The 20,017-nt window shown below is 41.2% G+C and overlaps 1 protein-coding gene and 1 long non-coding RNA gene across 2 annotated transcripts in view; one reads left to right on the forward strand and one right to left on the reverse strand.

The window, feature by feature from the left end:
• The first annotated feature begins 1,676 nt into the window (after positions 1 to 1,676).
• The window catches only part of AGBL1 (AGBL carboxypeptidase 1), an 837,843-nt gene continuing 819,502 nt past the window's right edge, over positions 1,677 to 20,017 (forward strand). The window contains exon 1 of the mRNA XM_009429779.4: positions 1,677 to 2,080. Within this exon, the coding sequence (XP_009428054.3) occupies positions 2,030 to 2,080 (51 nt within the window). The 5' untranslated portion in view covers positions 1,677 to 2,029. The remainder of the gene's footprint in view (positions 2,081 to 20,017) is intronic.
• The window catches only part of LOC104002415 (uncharacterized), a 28,292-nt gene continuing 18,650 nt past the window's right edge, over positions 10,376 to 20,017 (reverse strand). Inside the window, exon 4 of the long non-coding RNA XR_001709559.3 lies at positions 10,376 to 10,415. This is a non-coding gene — a long non-coding RNA (uncharacterized LOC104002415). The remainder of the gene's footprint in view (positions 10,416 to 20,017) is intronic.

Below are 20,017 nucleotides of genomic sequence, written 5' to 3' on the forward strand. Positions count from 1 at the left end.
TTCAAAATGGAGAAAATTTTGCTCCAATTCTAATATCAGGGAGTGTGACCACAAAACCTTTAGTTCTCTCCTCTGAGGTCATTTTTATGACTTCTCACTACTTTTTACCTTTGAACTATTTTTTAGGTCTATGTTGGGAAAATGGTTTTGTTTCTTTCTTCCCCCATCTCTTTTCTTTATCCTCCAATTGACAACCATGAAATGATCTCCCCTTAAGACAGTCACATGAGACAGTTCTGTCTTCCCTTCACCCTGGGCCTTAGAGGATTAGAGAGCACATGCCCTAAAAAGCATCACCCTCCCATAGAAATCCATAGAGAATCTCTATTTCTACCCTCCTGGCAGCAGATGTAGAGAAATTGGGGTAGGGGTAGACGGGGTCAACCCCACCCCGCAAGCTTCATAAATGTGAGCGCTTATAGTCAGTTCCCAAGATGGGTGGCCTTCATATTTAAAGCCATTAAGTGGAAATTTCTTGAGGGCAGGACTACATGAATTTGCCCTTGAATTGAGGGTTTGGCCAGGCCTGACCCCTGACTCGGGACTTCAGAACACTTAGGCCAAGCAGGATCTGGAAATGCAGTTTCTTCAGTCACCCCAATGTGCTTGGTACCTGCCTAATGAATGTTTGGGATGCTCACAGAATCTCCCTAAACTCTGCACGGGGGTGTTGGCTGGGAGCTCACTCCCCCAGTGACTGAGACTCTTCTATAATACCTGACTGTGCTCTCAGTCAGAATCTCCACTGAGCTCAGCGCTCCAATTTCACACAATAAAGCGAGCTTTCAACACAGTAAAGTTGTGCTTTGAGCTTGCTGGGCACTCATTTATTGGGTCAAATATTGTCAGAGTTGTTGAACACGCAGGCAATGTAATCAATATAGTCGAAATTGGAGATTTCCAAAGTTTAATCCTCTGGTCATTTTGTTAACCAGCTCTGAATCCCCCGAGGATCTGGTTTAAATGCAGCTTCGGACACAGTAGTTCTGGGGAGGGGCGTAAAAAGCTTCCAGGTGACTCCCTAGCACCATAATTTGAGAAGTCAGCATTGAAGGGTGTTGATATGGGGAGGAGGAGAAGCTAGTTGCTACGACTCTGCTCACACATCCCTAGCAGAAAACATAGAAAGGGATCATGGATTCTACACTGGTCTGAAGGAAACTTGTCCCGGGCATCTGCTGTCCCTGAGGCTGAGGACATGGCTCTCAGACCTCCATTACTTTGAAGTGTTTGCAGCAGCAAGAGGCAGGATGGTGCAATGGGTAGTGCTTGTGCTCTGGTGCCAGCTTGCCTGTTTGAGGCCTGGCATGCAATCCTAAGCTCTGTGTTCTTGTGGCTTAACATTTCAGTGCCTTAGTTTTCTTACTTGTACAACAGGGATGGGGTAGTCATAATAGTACCCACCTCTATTAGGTTACTGTAAAAATTAAAAGATTACGTAAGGGACGTGGTCCATAAAAAATGTCCAGAATACTTATTTTCCTTTTCAGCCAGAGCTCCTGTTTCTAAGCCTGGGACCTCAGGGGGCCCTGGGTTTCTATGCCCTGAACTGCCACAGTTGTGCAAGCACTCTTGGGTCTCCTGTTACCCGGGAGCCGGCAACAGACCAAAATAAAGAGGTGGGGTGGGGTAGCGGGGCGGGCTGAGCGAGCCTCTAGAGGGAGTCTGACCAGGTCAGCTGGGAATGCCTGTCAGCCATCCAGGGTGGCTTCTCCTTTGCTCTGCTCCTGCATGGGCCTGGAGGTGGGTGAGTGACTCATGCTGGTGCCCTCCCCACCCCTGCACCCAAATGCTCAGCCCTCCCCACAGCAGGGGCTCACCTAATCCCCACAGTGGGAGTCGGTGGGTATTCACGCCTGTGCCGAGGTCTAGGGTTGCACCGCGCTGACTTCACACTCAGCAGCATGTGCAGCTGAGGCCTCCGGGCAGTCGTCTCCTGTGAGGCGGGCAGCGAGGTCAGCTTGGCAGCCGCCGCCTCTCCAGCCTGGATCTGGCCGCAGGCAGCGGTTCCCTAGGACCCGAGAAAAGGATGGCCGAACAAGAAGCTAGTGGGCTACAGGTCCTGCTGCACACGCTTCAGGTAGGAAAGGGTAGAGTGGGTGCAGAACCCGGCGGGCTGGGTGTTTGCCTGGGCTGGCCTGCCTGGGAGCTATGCACACAGTCCCCTCTGGCAGTCACTGGCCCGGTTTGTTAACAGCAAGAGAACAGGAGTCGGCTCTCACCTTGAAGCTGACCTAAGTGATGCTATGGAGTTCAAATATTAAACACGAGGATGTTGATGATTGTTCTGCTTAAATTATTGATCCTCGTGGGATCAGAGGCTCTGGGTAAAAGATCCGAGTTTGCTAGAAATGGGAAAGGTGGAGAAAAAGCCTGTTTGGCAAATGAAGGGGACCTGTTGACGCTCCTCCTGAATAAGGCTGGAGACCTGCTGAGAGCATGCAGAGCTGTCTGGGAGCACAGGGTGGGTGAGGACAGGACCTTTCTGGGCATCTCCTGCTAAATGGCTATCTTACTGGGCTCCCAAATTGTAGTTACATCAGAATGGCCTGGGATGCCGACTATCAGTGCATTTTCCCAGGCAGGATCTGACTAGAAAGTGTTTGAATCCTGTAGGGCAGTAGCCTGGGAAACTGCCTTCTCCCTGGGGGATGCTATTCAATTCCTAATTTTGAGAATTCTTGTTCTACAGCAGTGGTTTGCAAACTTGTCTGCACATTAGAATCACCTGGAGAGGGTCAAAAAATACTCATGCTTGGGACCCACCCCCAAAGACATGGATTTAACTGATCTAGGGATCAATCCGAGCGTTAGAGTTTGAAAACTCCCCCGAGGTCTCCATGTAGATTTAAGGCTGAGAAACACTACTCTCTATGCTTGTAGTTAGCTGGATTCAGAGGATGCCAGCGTTCAAAAAGGCCCAAGGGGTCTTCTACCCCAGGAGTTTAAGCTGGAAGTTCATGGAAGGGGTCACAAGACGATGGGCTTGGGGGGGGGGGTCCATGACCCCATTCCCCTGTTTAGAATATAAACATTTTGTACGTATTTTCCTTTTTCCCTGTTGGGAAAAATGTTCTTAATTTTCCTCTGATTGTTTTTGTTTTTGTTTTGTTGAGAGAGCGTCTCACTCTGTCGCCCAGGCTGGAGTGCAATGGTGTGATCTCGACTCACTACAACTTTTGCCTCCCAGGTTCAAGCAATTCTCCTGCCTCTGCCTCCCAAGTAGGTGGGATTATAGGCTCCTGCCACCATGCCTGGCTAATTTTTTGTATTTTCAGTAGAGATGGGGTTTCACCATGTTGGCCAGACTGGTCTTGAACTCCTGACCTCAGGTAATCCACCTCGGCCTCCCAAAATGCTGGGATTGCAGGCGTGAGCCACTGTACCTGGCCATTTTTCTCTGATTCTTAAGAAGATTTGTATTCCTGAAAGTTTAAGAACCAATAAATGCAACCTTCAGGTGTGCAGATAAGAAAACGGAATCTCAGAAGTGAAATAGGCTCCTTGATGTCAAATGGCTACATAGTAGGAGAACTGGGCCTTCAATATTCAGTTGACTTGGCGTCCTTTGACTCATTCTATCTGATTCATGCAAGGTGAGAATGTATCTGACCAGGGGTATTGGAGGCAGGAGTGGACCTCAAAACAAATTTGCAAAATAAATCCAAGGATTTATTTGTATCTGGCTAGATTTATTTGATTTAATAACCAGGTACAATAAGCTGATATTCTGAGACCCCTTCTAATTTCTGAATAGTTACATGGAGATCTTGATTAACTGATTCAAACAACTGAAAATATCTCATGGACAGAATTTTCCTTGCACTAGCTGTCTAGGAAAGAGGGAAAGTAATACGTTGGTAATAGGGGTTCAGTAAAAATGAATGTCCTGTAGTTGGCCTCAAAGTCACTTCAGGTTGAACTCAATTGCCTGTATTCCCACCAGTGAGAATTGATAATTGATGTTTAGCATGATCACCCCGGGGCACTGCTAGATTCTCAATTATCAAAGAAAGATTTAATTATGTTCACTAGACTCTACTTAGTTCCCAATTAAGCAGAACATTATGATAACAGGAGCACGCTTCCTGTTTACACCTCAGTTGATCAGAGTTTGGTTTAGAATTGACCTGGGTTCCTGGCCTGGCCTGCACCAAGTGCTTCCCTAAGCCCTGTTTCTGTCTCTACGGTAGAAGTCAGAACTCTGAAACGCTTTTTAAAAAAGAGAACCCAGAACATATATTCTGTGGAATAATCTTTCATGATGGATTTGATGTCCTGTCCCCATCCCTGCTCCCCATGGACTTAAACTAGGTGAGCCCACATTGTTTCTGAGAAAGGGTTAGCTGAACCTGTCTCAGTTGGGGATCCCAAAGATCTTACCAATTCAAACCAGTCTGTCTCTTCTTGTGCACAAGGTGACAGACAGAAGGCTTTGAATTGCTTCTCAAACCTTTGGGGAAACCAGTGAATAAGTTTGAACCAAATGTGAGCTTAGGTCTCAGTTCCCATGTCTTTTAGGAGTGCCCCAAAAGGTTGCCAAGGGAAGGAAGAAAGAGATCGGAGGGACAGAAAAGGCAAACACAAGCATAACAGAATATCCCTGTGCTATGTTTGTGGATGGCCTCCTACTTAAGCATATCACCATTTCTGACTCTTTAGGGGCATAAAATAAACTGTGCCACTAAGAAACATCAGTTTTCTGTGTGTTAACTTTTTCCTGCACACATGAGGAAGGGGTAAGTGGTTTTCCCTACCACAACTTAAAAACAGCTTCTTTATCTCTGTCCTGAAGGTCTGAGAATCAGATTTCTACCCAGACATGTTCCAACTTCCTGGCCTTTACAGCGTGGGTGTGAGGCAGAAAATCAGACTGACTGATGTGGATCTGGGTGAAGCAGGAGGCAGGCAGCCCACAGCACAGGTGCGAGAGGCAGAAAGGACTGGATCCAGCCCCTTCTCTGGCACTTACTAGGCTGTTTATCCTTATGAAAGTCCCTCGACCTCTCTGAGCCTCCATTTATGTAATCTGTAAAAGAAGGGCCATAAAAATACGTTCCTTAGCATTTCTGTGAGGCTTAAGAGAATACATCTGAAAAGCACTTGTAAACTCTAAATGGCTGTTTGAATGACTGTGGTTTTATGATTTCCCTCGTTGAGTATGCAGTGGAGAGGCTGGGAACACTTGCCTACACTTTTTGTCAACCTGCCTGGCTTTTTTCCTGGGTGGACTCCAATATACTTGGAAAAAAAAAAGAGGTGTCTCATTTGTCCTGCTCTCGTCTCTCCATGTGGTTTGAGCTAATGGAGAAGATGGGGAACTGCCAGGTTGCAGGATGAGGGCTCCTTGCCAGCTCTGATGCCGTGGGCTGTCACCCAGCAGTGTCCCACAAAATGCCAGTTAAGTATCTTTATTGAAACATGAAAAATGCATAATTTTTCGGTCAGCTTTGGCACACTCTGCTGTGTGATATGGGCACATTTTTGCCATTTCCATTTGTACTTTATTATTTTATGTGATAGCTGCTTAGATCAAACCCTGGTCTGCATCTTTGCCAAAATGTGCATAGTTAACTTCTTTTCTCAACTTGGGATCCAAGAACACCATCTATTATGGATTATGAATGAGGCTGCAGGATGTGGGGCTTCCTGTCTGGAGTAAGCCATGGAACTTAGATAACCTCGGCTGGGGTGATCAGTCCACTTCTCCCCCTTGGACTTGATCCTCCAGGGATTATTTCCAAGATAGCAGGTGATTTTTAGCTTCTGGGCTGCAAATAGAGGAAGGGTAGAAAAATGATGACTGATATGTTTCATTCATAGCACTTGGGACTTCTGCTTCCAAAACATGTCTTTGAAATTTTCCCTTGTAGAACTCTCCATAGAGGACATGGGAACATCCAACTATTGTATCCATAGGGTCAGGTGGAACAGACGCTGAGCTTTTCCCCTGGACTTAAACAGAAGGATTTGGACAATCAAGGGAAGAATTTTCCTTTAGATAGCAAACACTGTGTAGACTTTCCAAGGTTCCCTAGGAAGTTTGAGGCTTTCTGGGTTTGTTGGAGATACCTGCTTCAACCACAACTCAAACATAGAAACAAACTGAAAACTGTCTTAATTTCAAGCATTAGTAGAAGCAAAGAAAGAGGAAACCCTATAAGGATGAGGGCCAAGTGGACAAGAGACAAAATTGGCAAGAAATTACATCTGTCAGTGCCTAAGGAATGGCTTTGTGACAATCAACCTGGGTAGAGAAGGGATGATGACAGTGTGTAGGTATATGCTGAGCTTTAAGTGGGGAGAACCCTTTATTTGGTGTTTTGTTTTTTAAGACCTCATTACTTTCACAGCTTCTTACATTTCTTGGAATTAGAGATTGGAGAAAATGAACAATTATTAAGGGTCCACTTGTGCCAGGCTTTTACCTCCACTACTTAACTTTCCTCTCTCTGCCACCTGTGAGGAAGATGTGGTTGTTCTCCTGTTTTATAGATGAGGACACTGATGGTTAAGGAAAGGATAAGCTGCTCAAGGCTTAAGGACAGAAACTTAGTAAACCCTGAGATAAGAGATGTGAGGCAGGTTTTGCTCCCCTAAAGCCTTTTCACTGGTTTGCATTGCTTAAACAACCTATGGAATATTCACTTATTCTTTATTTTGAGGATATTACCTTCATCTGACTAAATGTGAAGGTTGGGGGAATATGAATTTTCTGCAATAGAGGAAGGCTTATTTATAACTGATATCATCTTCCACATCCTGATTTGGTGTGGGGGTAGGGAACTCCTGATGAAGGAAGGTAATATTTTGGATTTGGGTCAATTGGATGTTTTCAATATCCATCTATCCATCTGTGTATTCACTCATCCACCCATTCATTTATCCATCCATCCATCCATCCATCCATCCATCCATCCATCCATCCATCCCATTTACCTGTTCATCCACCCATCCACCTATCCATTCATTCACCTAGCCATAGCTTTCTATGTGCTGGAAGAGATGTGTAAAAATGAGAATTATAACACCAACTTATTGATTTTTTATAAGTTTAGAGAAAATTTATAAGAAGTGGTAAGCATATTGGTACATGCCCAATAAGTAGGAGCACTTATTGTAATGAAATACAGTCACTGCCTTCATGAAAATGTGGTATAGGAGCTAGGAGGAAGAAAGAAAATTATTCATAAAGCAAGTTTGCATGTGATGAATGCCATGGTAAAGGTAAACATCAAAAGAAAATTTTATGGAAGTTGGGGGAAGAAACCTCTCCTGATTAGAGATTCAGGGAAGACTTTGGAAAATGGGTCTAATTTCAGCAGGGGGAGGTACATTTACCAGGTTGAGGAGGGTGCCTAGTGATCTTCCCCCTGTCATGGCGGGGGTGGGGATTTGTCATGGCATGGAGTTTGATTTAAAATGACAGTTCATGAAGGGGAAGAAATGAGATGGATATGGAAGTTTGGCCAAATGCTGGAGGGTCTTGAGTGGCAAGCTTCAGGTCCAGCCATGCTCTTGGTAATGCCTGCCTATTCCTGCGTGTGAGTGGTGGAGTTGCAAGACATTCAACCAAGGTGATAATTGCAGAGCTCTTTGGACTAGGAACATTCGACATGACTGCAGATGTAATGTGATCTGTTTTAATTCCCCATTCCTGACCAGGCTTTTGTCACTGGACTTCTTCCTATACCTGTTCCCAACTCTTAGTCCCAGCCTTCAGCCCCTCCTGTCACTTACCTCATCCTACTATCTCAGCTCATCCTGAGCCTCTCTCTAACCCTAGGAGGAAGGGCTGGGATGAATTGAGGCTCAGGGATTGGGGCAGGAGAACTGTTCTACAACACTTGATTTTTGTTGTTGTTGTTTTTTAATTTGTTATTTTAGGGGCAGCATTCAGATAGCATTCAGATGTCCTTGCATCAAAGCAGCTCTGACAGCATGGCTGAATTAACCAGAGTTGAGTCAAAAAGTCTCATCCCCACTCTCAGATTGAGAGCAGTTGGCATTTCCATCTTCTGAGCCCAGATTTTGGATCTGTCTCCCTGAACACCCACCTCTGCAGGGCAGAGGGTGGACAGGGGGCCAGTGGTGCTTTGAGGTGTAATTAGAAATGCAGTGATGCAATGAGGTGCATTGCTGGTGATATGCTGAGGCAAATGGCCAACAGAGACCCACGCCTACAGCAGAAAGCCATCACTTGGCAATATTTACTCCACAATTTACTCAGTTTCTAAAACTGGAACTGATCTTATGAGAACCAAACACAGCCCCAGTTCCAGCCCTGGGAGATGGGGATGAGAACTTGGTCTCGGTTATCAATTACTGTATCTGCAATCGTGGAACAGGCAGCTATGAATCAAACAGACTGGACACCTCTTCATATTTCAGAAATGGGTGTATGGAAATGCATCCTCTTGGGTGTGAGTCCCATCTCCTTTATGCCAGGCCTGAAATAAAGAAAGTGGAGGGTTTGTGGGGTATGTGCTTTTTCACTGAGCAAATACTGCATGGTTCCTTCAAAGCCATAGGTCTGCAAATCAGGTTCTTGTTAGAGAAAAAGGTAATATGAGACAAGGGAGCATTCAAGGTCAAGAGCTAGGAACAAAAGAATGAATATAAAACAGGGCATGATAGGAAACAGAATGGCAAAGCGTATGTGCTCAATATGTCTGCCTTCCTCTCTCCCTCCCTCCTTTCTTTTTTCTCTCCTTTCTGCTTTTTGGTAACTTTTTACAAACTGAATACATCTATGGAGTAACATAGAGTAACATGGAGGAATCGCACAAAGTTAAGCAAATAAGTTGCTTAAATTTGTGCATATAAGTTGCTTAACTTTGTGCGATTCCTTCATGTTGCCATATATTGTTGTAGATGGTTCGTTCTGATTGCCCAATAGCATGCCATTGTGTGAATATCTTTATCCATTCTGGAGTTGGTGATATTTGGGGTAGTGTCCAATTTGGGGCTATAATGAAATAGTGCTGCTTTGCACATTCCAGTACATGTCTTTGTGAACAAATGTATGCATGTCTGTTGAGTATATATCTAGGGGTGAAGTTGTGGGATGCTAGGGTGCACCTATGTTCAGCTTTATAGATAACAACAAATGGTTTTCAAAAATGGTAGCTCCAAAACAAATATCTATTAGCCACATAGATACCATTAGCTAGCGAAAGCACTGGATATTACTCCAAAACTTGTTTAACACATATTTGTTAGTTGAAAGTGATTTGAGATGCCCTGCATTAAGGGACTACTCATAGCATTTATTTCCTTTGTGTTCAGTTCCCCCTTCTTGGTCCTTTTCATAATAGCTAAAATAATAACTAACATTTCTGAAAGAGCTTCTGCAAGTCAGGAGCTATGCAAAGTTTTTCACATGCATTGTCTCATTTAATGGGCTTTTTTTTTTTTTTTGACAGAGTCTCGCTCTTTCACCCAGGCTGGAGTTCAGTGGCACGATCTCGGCTCACTGCAATCTCTGCCTCCCACGTTCAAGCGATTCTCCTGCCTCAGACTCCTGAGTAGCTGGGATTATAGGCACGCACCACCCTGCCTAGCTAATTTTTGTATTTTTAGTAGAGGCTGGGTTTTACCATGTTGGCCAGAGCTGGTCTGGAACTCCTGACCTCAAGTGATCTGCCCTCCTCAGCCTCCCAAAGTGCTGGGATTACAGGCGTGAGCCACTGCACCCCGCCCTCATTTAATCTTTGCAACAATCCTAAGGCAGTTAATATTATCCTCATTTTAAAGCTTTAAAATGGAAGATTGGAGAGGTTAGTGAATTTTCCTTGATCACAGAGTGAACAAGTGGCATAGCTGGAATTTGAGCAGAGGGAATCTCATACCAGCAGAAGTGCCCTCACCAGGTGCATTAACTCTCTAAGGAAAAGGAAGGGCATTTGGAAGATTGTCAATAGATTTCCTCAGGTGTAAGTGTCTGCTGGGGAAAGATGGAGACCCTCACCTAGCACCGTCAGCAAGGACAGTAGCTGTCTCCACAGGCTGGAAGGACTGGCCAAAAGGGTGCAGAACAGGTGCCCAGAACAGGGATCAGCATTCTTTCTGCAAAGGGCCAGATAGCAAGTTTTCAGGCTTTGTAGGCCATACAGGGGATCCCTGTTGCAACTACTCAACCCTGCCACTGCAGCTGTAGACAACATGCAAATGAATGGGTATGCCTGTGTTCCAGTGGAACTTTATTTGGAAAACAGTCAGTGGATTAGATTTGGCCCACAGGCCATAGTTTGTTACCCCTGGCCTGAAGGCCTTTGAATCACAAGCCTGGTGTAAGGGTGTGAGACAGAGTGGAAAGGTAGTGATGGAGCACGAGGTGGTAATTGCTGCGGCAAACTGCCAAGTAGGAACTTACCTCTCTGTGGTGGATGTTCTCAACTCCCAGGGTGCCCTTCCTGTAAAAGCAACAGATCAAACCATGCCTCTGGGTGCAAGTCTTGGAGAACGTGAACTATGCAGTTCAGAGTCCTGAGACTCTGGCTGCTGCCACAGCTTTTCTGGCTATCAGTGGAGAAAGTGCTTGTATCCATTAGCCCACTGGGGGTGGGCTTTCAGGTTATTTCAGCAGCATTTATGTGTGATGGGGGACTATTATGCAGATAATGGTCTGCATTCAACAGCACTAGAATCCCAAGATAAAACCAGAACTTCTCAAACTGGGTTCCAAAGAACACTAGTGTTCCCTGGGATGCCAGTGGGTGTTCCACTCAAAAAGCATTGTGGAAACAGATGGATTTGAAATGTCAGGATAAATTTACTATATTTCTTTACTAAAGAATCTTCATTTTTTAAAAAATCTTTAAAGACACTCATGGTTTTCAATTCTCAGTTTAAATACCTTTTACTCAGAGAGGATTTCTCTGACAGCCCAATTAGCTACCGGGTCACTGTATGCCCCACCTCTCTCATTTACCTGTCTGCATATTCTCTAATATTTGTTCTTGTGCTCCTGTTCTTCTTCCATCATGGTTGGAATCTTATCTGTCTTGCTTACTCTTTTTCCATACTACCTAAAGCACTGTCTGGTACATGGTAGGTGCTCAATAAATGTTTGTTGATTGACTAATAAAATGAATGTGCATAGTATATTAATAAGTTTGAGACATAATATATGGCATTTTGAAACCATCTTGGAAATAAAAAATTTTTTGGCAAAACCCACTAGTATTTCATAGGACATTAGGGATCCATGGAACACATTTGGCAAATAATGGTTTTAGACCAATGCCATGTTATATCTCTGCTTGCTTGTGACTGTTGACTTTCTCTTGGTTTGGAAACTGGTTTCAGCATGTTATAACTGTTCTGATGTGAGTGGATTTGAAGTTAGTTCTATGGGAAACCCAGGGTCATTCCTCTGCTTGGTGAATACCACCAGCTAATGACCCTACAACCAGTCTGCAGGCCTTGCATTGACATGAATTCTGGTCCTTACTTGATTGGGATAAAATAATATAAGCAATAGATGTGGAGGTTTAGAGAAGAGTTCTTTCTAGAGGCTCAAGAGAGCCATTCTGATTCTGATCAGGAGGCCATATGGTGATAAGGATAGCTTTAGCTTCAGGTTTCATATTAAAGGCAGGGTCAGATTTCACAGTCACAGCATCTGAGGAAGCTTTTCCTAGGGGATTTGGAGAAAAGCAGCTTTTCTAATGAATGGTCAGCAATGAATTCTCCCCTCACCCTTCCCCTGACCAATTCCCCGAAAACAATGCATGTTAACATTTCTAATCTCCAGATCCCACCAATCGGTGCTAGCTCAATGCCCTACAGTTTCGACCCAGAGCATCTATATCCCAGCCCTCTAAAGACAGAATTAAGCCAACCAGTCCTGAGGATAATGCAGATACCTTTTACTTTTTGTATTTAGATTAAGAGAACACCATAAGCAAATCCCACGTTCTCTTTGACTTTAATTGCACCAACCTAATATGTTCTAAAGGAAAAAAAATGCCCCAAATGACAACTAAATTTTTGCACTGCAGAAGAGGTTAAGATGATAATATTTGAAGAAAAATGGGCATTACAATTCAAGAAGTGTTTTTGTCAAGAACCCCTCACATTTGTCGAGCACTTACTATGTACCAGGAAATAGCCTAAGTATTTTTCCCGTCTTCTCTTACATAACCTCACAACAATCCTATGAGGAATATATGGCTACTTTCCCCATTTTATAGATAAAGAACACCAGGTATTTGCTTTAGTTCTTGCAGTATTTAAGTAGCAGTCGCAATTTAAACACTGGCAGTCTGACTCCAGATTCCATTACATTCCATTCACCAGTCTACAGCATCCCTTTTGTTTTTACCTGTCCTTTCTCCACTAAACATATTTTTCTGTAAAGGTAATACCTGTTCACTATTTGTAAAAAAATTTAATTAATATGTGGATGTAAATTATAGGGAGGAAAAATCCCCCTATTAGATTCTACTTCCTAAGACAACTTCGTAAGCACTTGCTAAGTATTCTTTTAGATGTTTATATACATATAGCAATGAGATGTTTCTATCATTATATACCTATATCTTTATCATTTTTACACACTGCTATTCAATTTGCTTTTCCTGCATACCAATGTACTTGAACATTTTTCATGCCAAGACATATAGCCAGCTTAACTTTGTGTGATAGTTATATCATTTTTTAGTTCATGGTTGTACCATAATTTAAATAAATAGAAGTACGTTTTCTTCTAGCATTTCACTTGGGCTTGACTTTGTTTATGCTCTTTATTTTTTGATATTATATATGTCACTTTTTAATAGTGAAATTTACCAAACTTTTCTTTAATGGATTATTTTTGCTGCAAAGCTTTTCCCCCATGATCTAACTCTTATACTTAATGATGTTTGAGTTTCACACCATATCATTTCCTTTTTCTTATATCTTGTTGCTTTCATAGAGCTTCTCTGCCATACTACTATTCACTTGCTTATGCCAAGAGTTAACACATTTATGGCTTTAAAATTTCTTTTACTGGAAGGCCTCATTTCTGTACCACCCAACAGAGCTCTGCATGATAACATTTGAAAGTTTGAAATCTGATGGACCTATTTATTTAAATTAACATATATAGGTTTCTTGGCTGGGCTTTAGGAAGGCCAAAATTGATTTTGGGTACTGCCACCGACTTTCTGGTTGACTTGAATCCTATGGGTCAGTATCTTCTCTGTCTTGACATCAGTGCTAGGAGATTTGCCTAGCAATATAATCTGTTTCTTTGGCATATTATTATTTTCTTGTTATTGTTCATATGTCTATTAAATGCCTCCCTGTGCCAGGGAGTGGAAAGTAGTGGGTGGAAAGTTTTTCAGAATTTTATCAGCAGACGCTTTCCTACTGAAATTCTTTCAAACGCTAATGTCTGATGTCAGGAAGAAAGAGATCCAGAATGTTGTGGTAACTCTTGACCCCCTTTGCTCTATGACCTCTCTATTCTGTGGTGACCAACTGAGGACACACTAGCATCATGACTCCAAGTCTCTTGGGGAAGATCAGAACACTCAGCAGCTGTAACATGTTTAGCTATGCCTATGCATTTCTGTCTGCCTATGCAGTTATGCCTAGGCCTATGCAGTTATCAATTCATACACTGCAAGGCAGTGAGTCATAAGCTTTTTGTTTTTCTTTTTCAATCCCACAGATTCCCTTTGAAAGCTAAAGACACTTTCCCCAGATAGATATACATAAAAACTTGTGAACAATTCAGGGCAATAAGCCACTTGATCAGGTTTAAGTTTTTCCAGGTATACACTATTTGGGCTTTGTCTTAGCGAATGAAGCTCTTAAAGGTCAGAATAATACAGCAACTTCCAGTAAAATAAATCTCACAGTTTTTTTTTCCAATTATATATCTCTCATGCATCTGTACTGGACACAATATTCTTCCTATGTCCATATCCCAACTTGGTCTTGGACATCTTTCATACTTGATTTGTACTTGTGAAAGTCATAAGTACCTTTGATGGATCAACTAAAATGTTACTTTTCAAAAAAAGCCTTTTCTGACAATCTAAGTAGGTGGTATATCTCTCTTCTCCAAAGTTGCACCCAAGGATTTGTACCTCTCTCTTGATTCATCTATGATTTACTTGCTTATAAAAATAGTTGTCCTTCATCTATTCAACAAACCCTTACTAGGCATTGAGAACCTCAAAATAAATATAACATGGTTCTTGCCCTCCCAGATATGAAGAATCAGATATACGTTTGAGAGTCTCCAGAAAATTAAAAACTCTCCCCCTAGATAAGCATACATATGCACTTAAACCAAACATTTGAATCTCAGAAGATTTGTCCACAACTAGATTGAGAACCTATGCCATGTGATTGTTTGAGTAAATACACGAACAAATAGTTATAAAGCATTATTATAAATGAAGCAGTAGCAATGTTCCCAGTGTATTTTTTAAAGAGGGGGGATCTCAGTTGATCTCTAACCTTCCATGAACCTCTGCTCTTAAATAATGGTAGGTTAGATATTTCAGACCAACCACTGAACTTTAGATAATTAAAAAATGTGGATAAAATATAAAATTTTTATTCTAAAAATCAATGTTCTAATGATATAATGAGCTTGTAATGGATTGAAGTCAAGAGAGGTGAGAAACTCAGAGAAAAGAGCAAAACTCTGGTATTTTTGCCTCAGTCTTAGTCCATTTTGTGCTGCAGTAACAGAGTACCAAAAACTAGACAATTTACAACGAACAGAAATTTATTGGCTCATAGTTCTAGAGCCTGGGAGTTCCAAGATCAAGGGGCTGGCATCTGACCAGGACCTTCATGCTGCATCATGATGTGATAGAAGGCATCACATGATGGAAAGCCAAAGAGAGGGAGAGTGAGAGCAAGAGAGGGTCAAATTCCTCCTTTTCTAAGAAACTCACTCCCGAGATAATAAACCTACTCCTCCAATAATGGCATTAATTCCTTCATGAGAGAAGAAACCTCATTGCCTAATTATCTCTTATAGGTTCTACCCCTTAATGCAATTGCATTGGGGATTAGGTTTCTAACACATGGTTTTTGGGGAACACATTCAAATAATAGCAGCTTTGGAAGTATTTACTATTTTGGAAGGTGTGGCTGGAAAGGTTGAATTGTATATTCGGTGACCTTGCTCATCTAGGATAACAAGAACAATATAGAACTTTCCAAGAATGGAGACCCTAGTGATCCACTCCCTGCTTTAGGGCTGAGACCTGAAGGACTGCTCTCTAGAAGTTAAAGTGAACCATACACAAGCTAGTCTTCACATAGAGCAATTCTTCAACTCTTCTGGGTGACCCAGAAAATTTGAAGACTTGAAAAGGTGGTCTCAGATGTCTAAAAATCCTAAGTACCTACTAGTTGCAAGTTAAAAACATCATTGGTGGAAGAAAATGTCATATGAGGCCCTGTATTAATTCTACAAGTGATTTAAAAACCAGGCATTAGAGGGAGATAAGCTAATATGAGTAAACACCAGAAGAAATAATACATGATAGAATTAGATCCACCAGTACCCCAGAAACTGAAAATACTGCACATAGGATGTAAGAGAACTGGTTACTGTGGTCAAAGAGATAGAAGCTAAGTTTGAAATTTTTGACAGTGAACTATAATCTACAAGAAGTGATACAGTAGATTTGAAGAGGAACTATTAATCAGTAGAAGTTCTTGAACTAAAAAATAAAAGAACCAAAATGAACAGCTCAATATATAGGTTTAACTGCAGATTAGACTTGGCCAAAGAAAGAATTGAAAATCAGGTCATAAGAGACTACACAGAAGGAAGCACAGAAAGTCAAAATAATTGAACATGCTGAAGGGCAGGTAAGATACACAGAGTGAGAAGGTTGGACATACATTTAATTGGAGTTCTGGAAGGAAAGCAGAGAATGAGGCAGCAACAATATTTAAAGAGACAATGAGAGAGAGCCCTTCAATATACTGATAATATTTGATGATAATAGCAACAGCATCTTACTGAAGTCTATATTCCCTGAAATACAGCCTTTAAGTGTCTGCTGAATTCGTTAGGTGAGGAAACATTCCGATTACATTCTAATCTAGTTTTATATCTTTGAAATTATATCAAAAGTTCTTTCAAAATGGTATACTCTTTAAAATAATATCAGACAGTGTGAACTACTATCTGATGTGGATATGTGTTCAAATATTTGAATCTCTATATTTGCAGTCGTTACTTCAAAAATTAGGGCTAAATCTATAATTGACACTATAAAGTTTAAGCTCTCATTTATAATCTTATGGTTACTTTTTGACCAAAACTCTCCCTAAACTCATATATGTTATCTATTGTAATACTCTATTTGATTTCTTACAATATAAATTTTGTAGCAGCCTTTGGCATTGAGTTAAATATTCTAACCTGATCACAGGTAATTAAAACATTAATATTTACTTGCTTTTGCCTTGTCCTCTTTAATGACATGATATTTTGATAACTTTCTATTTAATTTGAAATAGAGAAGAAAAATGATGTTTTGTAGCTTCCCTGGGAAGCAGATTCTGAGACAAAGATTTTCATGCAGGAAGTTTATTGGGGGAGTGCCTGGATCCACGTGTGGGATCATGAAGGAAGTAGGATTGGGCAGAGGGGAGATTGAACTGCAATGTAGTCACAACAGAGGCTCCAGATGATTCCACACCGAGCTCTGAAACTTAGATGGTCCTTCAGCAATCATCTCATCCTACAGCAAAGGGGTTGAGGCTGTACACCTTCTCCCCTGCATCATTGACCAGTCATTGGATGAAGGCTGCTTCCAGATATGGGACATGGCTACAATGATCTGTTTGTATCAATATAGCACTTCTGATATCAAATGTGTGAGGTGGTTCCCACACCAACAACCAACTCTTCAACTTTCTGGATGCCACCTGGGTATCCTACGTTTAACTTCAATTCTGATCCTAACTACCTGGAGTTAGCGTCAGATCTCACAAGTTAAGGGTTTATCCCATGAGACTGCTTCTACTTCAGATGCCAATCACCTGAAACTTCCGACCAATTGGCTTCATAGCCAGGGAGTTCCCACAGCTCCGTCTTCAGGTTTGATAATTTGCTAGAACAGCTCCCAGAACTCAGGAAAGCACTTTATTTACATTTACCAGTTTATGATAAAGGATAAAAATGAATAGTCAGATGGAGAGGTACATAGAGGAGGTCTGGAAAGGTCCTGAGTGCAGGAACATTAGTCCCAGGAAGTTAGGGTGCACCACCCTACTAGCAGGTGGATGTGTTCAACAACCTGGAAGTACTCTGAACCCCATCATTTAAGGTTTTTATGTAGGCTCCATTGCATAGGCCTGACTGATTGACTTATTGGCCTTTGGCAGTTACTTTGATCTCCAGCCCCTCTCCTTTCCCTGGAGGTTGGGAGGTGAGGCTGAAAGTTCCAACCCTCCAACTATGTCTTAGTCTTTCTGGCAACCAGAGTCCATCCTGAATCTGTCTAGGGTCTTCCAGTCACCAGCCATCTCATTAGCATACAAAAAGACACTCTTAGCACTGGAAATTCCAAGGGTCTTAGAAGCTCTGTGTCAGGGACCAGGGACTAAGACCAAATATTATAACAAAAGATACTCCTATCATTCAGGAAGTTAGAAGGATTTTTCTGTTCCAGGAACTGGGGATGAAGACCAAATATATATTTTTTACCATATCATAATGTCACATGACCTTGGATACTTTTTTTTTTTTTTTTTTACCTTACAGCAATTCCCAGAAGATACTGCTGAGAGCTGTTGGTCACTAATACTCTCTGTGGTTGGGAGGATAATTGCCTCAGTTCTGAAGGGGAGACCTTGGAGGAACATGCCCAGCATCCACTACATATGATTACTGATAAGACTGAGCATCATGAGACATGGGCTTAAATCTTGGCTTTGCTATTAATTGGCTATGTGACCTGAGGCAAGCCATGTAACATTCTAGGAAACAATTTCCTCATCTGTAAAATAAGTGGTAGTGAAGAGATCAGTTTTTCCTAAACTTTAATCATTTGCAGACTACTTTTATAATTTTTTTCATATTTTTGGTTCGACTAAACTGTTGTTTACTTAACATTATTCCCGTAAATTTATACATTAAAATTTTTTTGTTTCTTTTTCTAGAACTGCATGTCAAAAATGTAATCATTTTAACTTAACATTATTTAAGGTGAGACTTTTTATATAGCCGTAGTATAGCAGTAGCACATAGCACATACAGGAAGTAGCCACAAAAATACATGTAATATAAACACATAATGTTATTTAAATCCAGCTAGATACTGTTTCCTGTGCAGTCTCTGAGCCTCAGGTCTGCTTTCTGTTTTCTAAAAAGATTAGCAAATATTGGAGAGGTATTGGAAATAGACTAATAACTGAGACTTGAACAGACATTTCCCAAAAGAAGAATAAACACTTCACTGAGAATAAACATTTTTCTTTATGTGATACAGTGATATTTAATGCTGTGTCTCCTGTGGCATCTAAATCTAGATCATATACTCTCAGTAGGAGGTTTTTGACCTTTCAAAAAAATCCTGGATTAGGCAGTCTTTTGGGTAAAATTATATTGTTCCATGATTCACTACTTGTGTGAGAAGAGTATTGGGGAAAAGATATGAATTATAATTTTTTCAGGTCATGCATCTATTAAATTAAATGCTATCCAGAAGCCTGAGGAATTAAGTTTGTTGGCTGAGGTTCCTAATATTGTGAGCATGCCATATTTGAAATGTAGCCATGATGAATAGTAAAGAGAATTCAATGCTTCAATTCTTTCAATATCCCTGGAAGAAGGAGCTTTTCATAGAAAATAGACACTCCTTCCTTGAGTAACCTAGTATAGTCCTGCCCTATGTCCCAGCTTCCCCGATCTGAAGTCAAATGCTCTAAGATCCCCTCTTTGTGAAATCACCAGTTTCTTAATCAGATATCTTATTTCATGCTGACCAGGTATTAGCCCACTTATCTTGGGACATTTAGGCATTAATAGGAGGGACCTAAAACATTGTCCTTCTTGTGATCTTCCTGGAAGATATCGGACCCTGTACTGAGATGCTCAAACCTGCAGACTCACTTCTAGAATTCTATTACCTCTGCATATGTAGGTCACCATCAGGAGCAGAGTTTTGAGTCTTCTCTAGGACTTCAGCTGTATTCTAAATGTTATTGGGATTGCTATTCCTGATTCTTTTTGATGTTTATTTTTAGAATTGATACATCATATTTTTACATATTTATGGGATACATGTGATATTTTGTTACATATATAGAATGTGGAACGAGCAAGTCAGAGTAATTGGACTATCCATCACTGAGTATTTGTTGTTTCTGTATGTTGGGAACATTTCAGTTTCTCTCTTCTAGCTCTATTTAAATATACAATACATTGTTGTTAACTGTAGTCATCCCGCTCTCCTATTGAACACTAGAACTTATTTTTCTAACTGTATGCTTGTACATATTAATCAACCTCTCTTTACTCTTCCTCCACATTGACTGCCGCACACCCTTCCCAGCCTCTGATAATCAACAAGCTAATCTCTATTTCCATGAGATCCACTTTTTTTTTTTTTTTTTTAGCTCCCACGTATGAGCGAGAACATGCAATATTTGTCTTTCTGTGCCTGGCTTGTTTCACAAAATATAATCTCTGGTTCAATCCATGTTGCTGCAAATAACATAATTTCATTCTTTTTTATGGCTGAATAGTATGCCATTGTGTATATATGCCACATTTTCTTTATCCATTCATTTCCTGATGGACATTCAAGTTGATTCCCTATCTTGGCTCTTGTGAATAAACATGGGGGTGCAGGTATCTCTTTGATATATAGATTTTCTTTACTTTGGATAAATACTCAGTGGTAGAATTGCTGGATCATATGGTAGTTCTATTTTTAGTTTTTTTAGAAATCTCCATACTGTTTTCCACAGTGGCTGTACCAATTTACACTCCCACCAAATGCATATGAGTTAATTTTTCTGTGCATCCTCACTAGCA

This window comes from Pan troglodytes, chromosome 16 (assembly GCF_028858775.2).
Source record: "Pan troglodytes isolate AG18354 chromosome 16, NHGRI_mPanTro3-v2.0_pri, whole genome shotgun sequence".
Classification (NCBI taxonomy): domain Eukaryota; kingdom Metazoa; phylum Chordata; class Mammalia; order Primates; family Hominidae; genus Pan; species Pan troglodytes.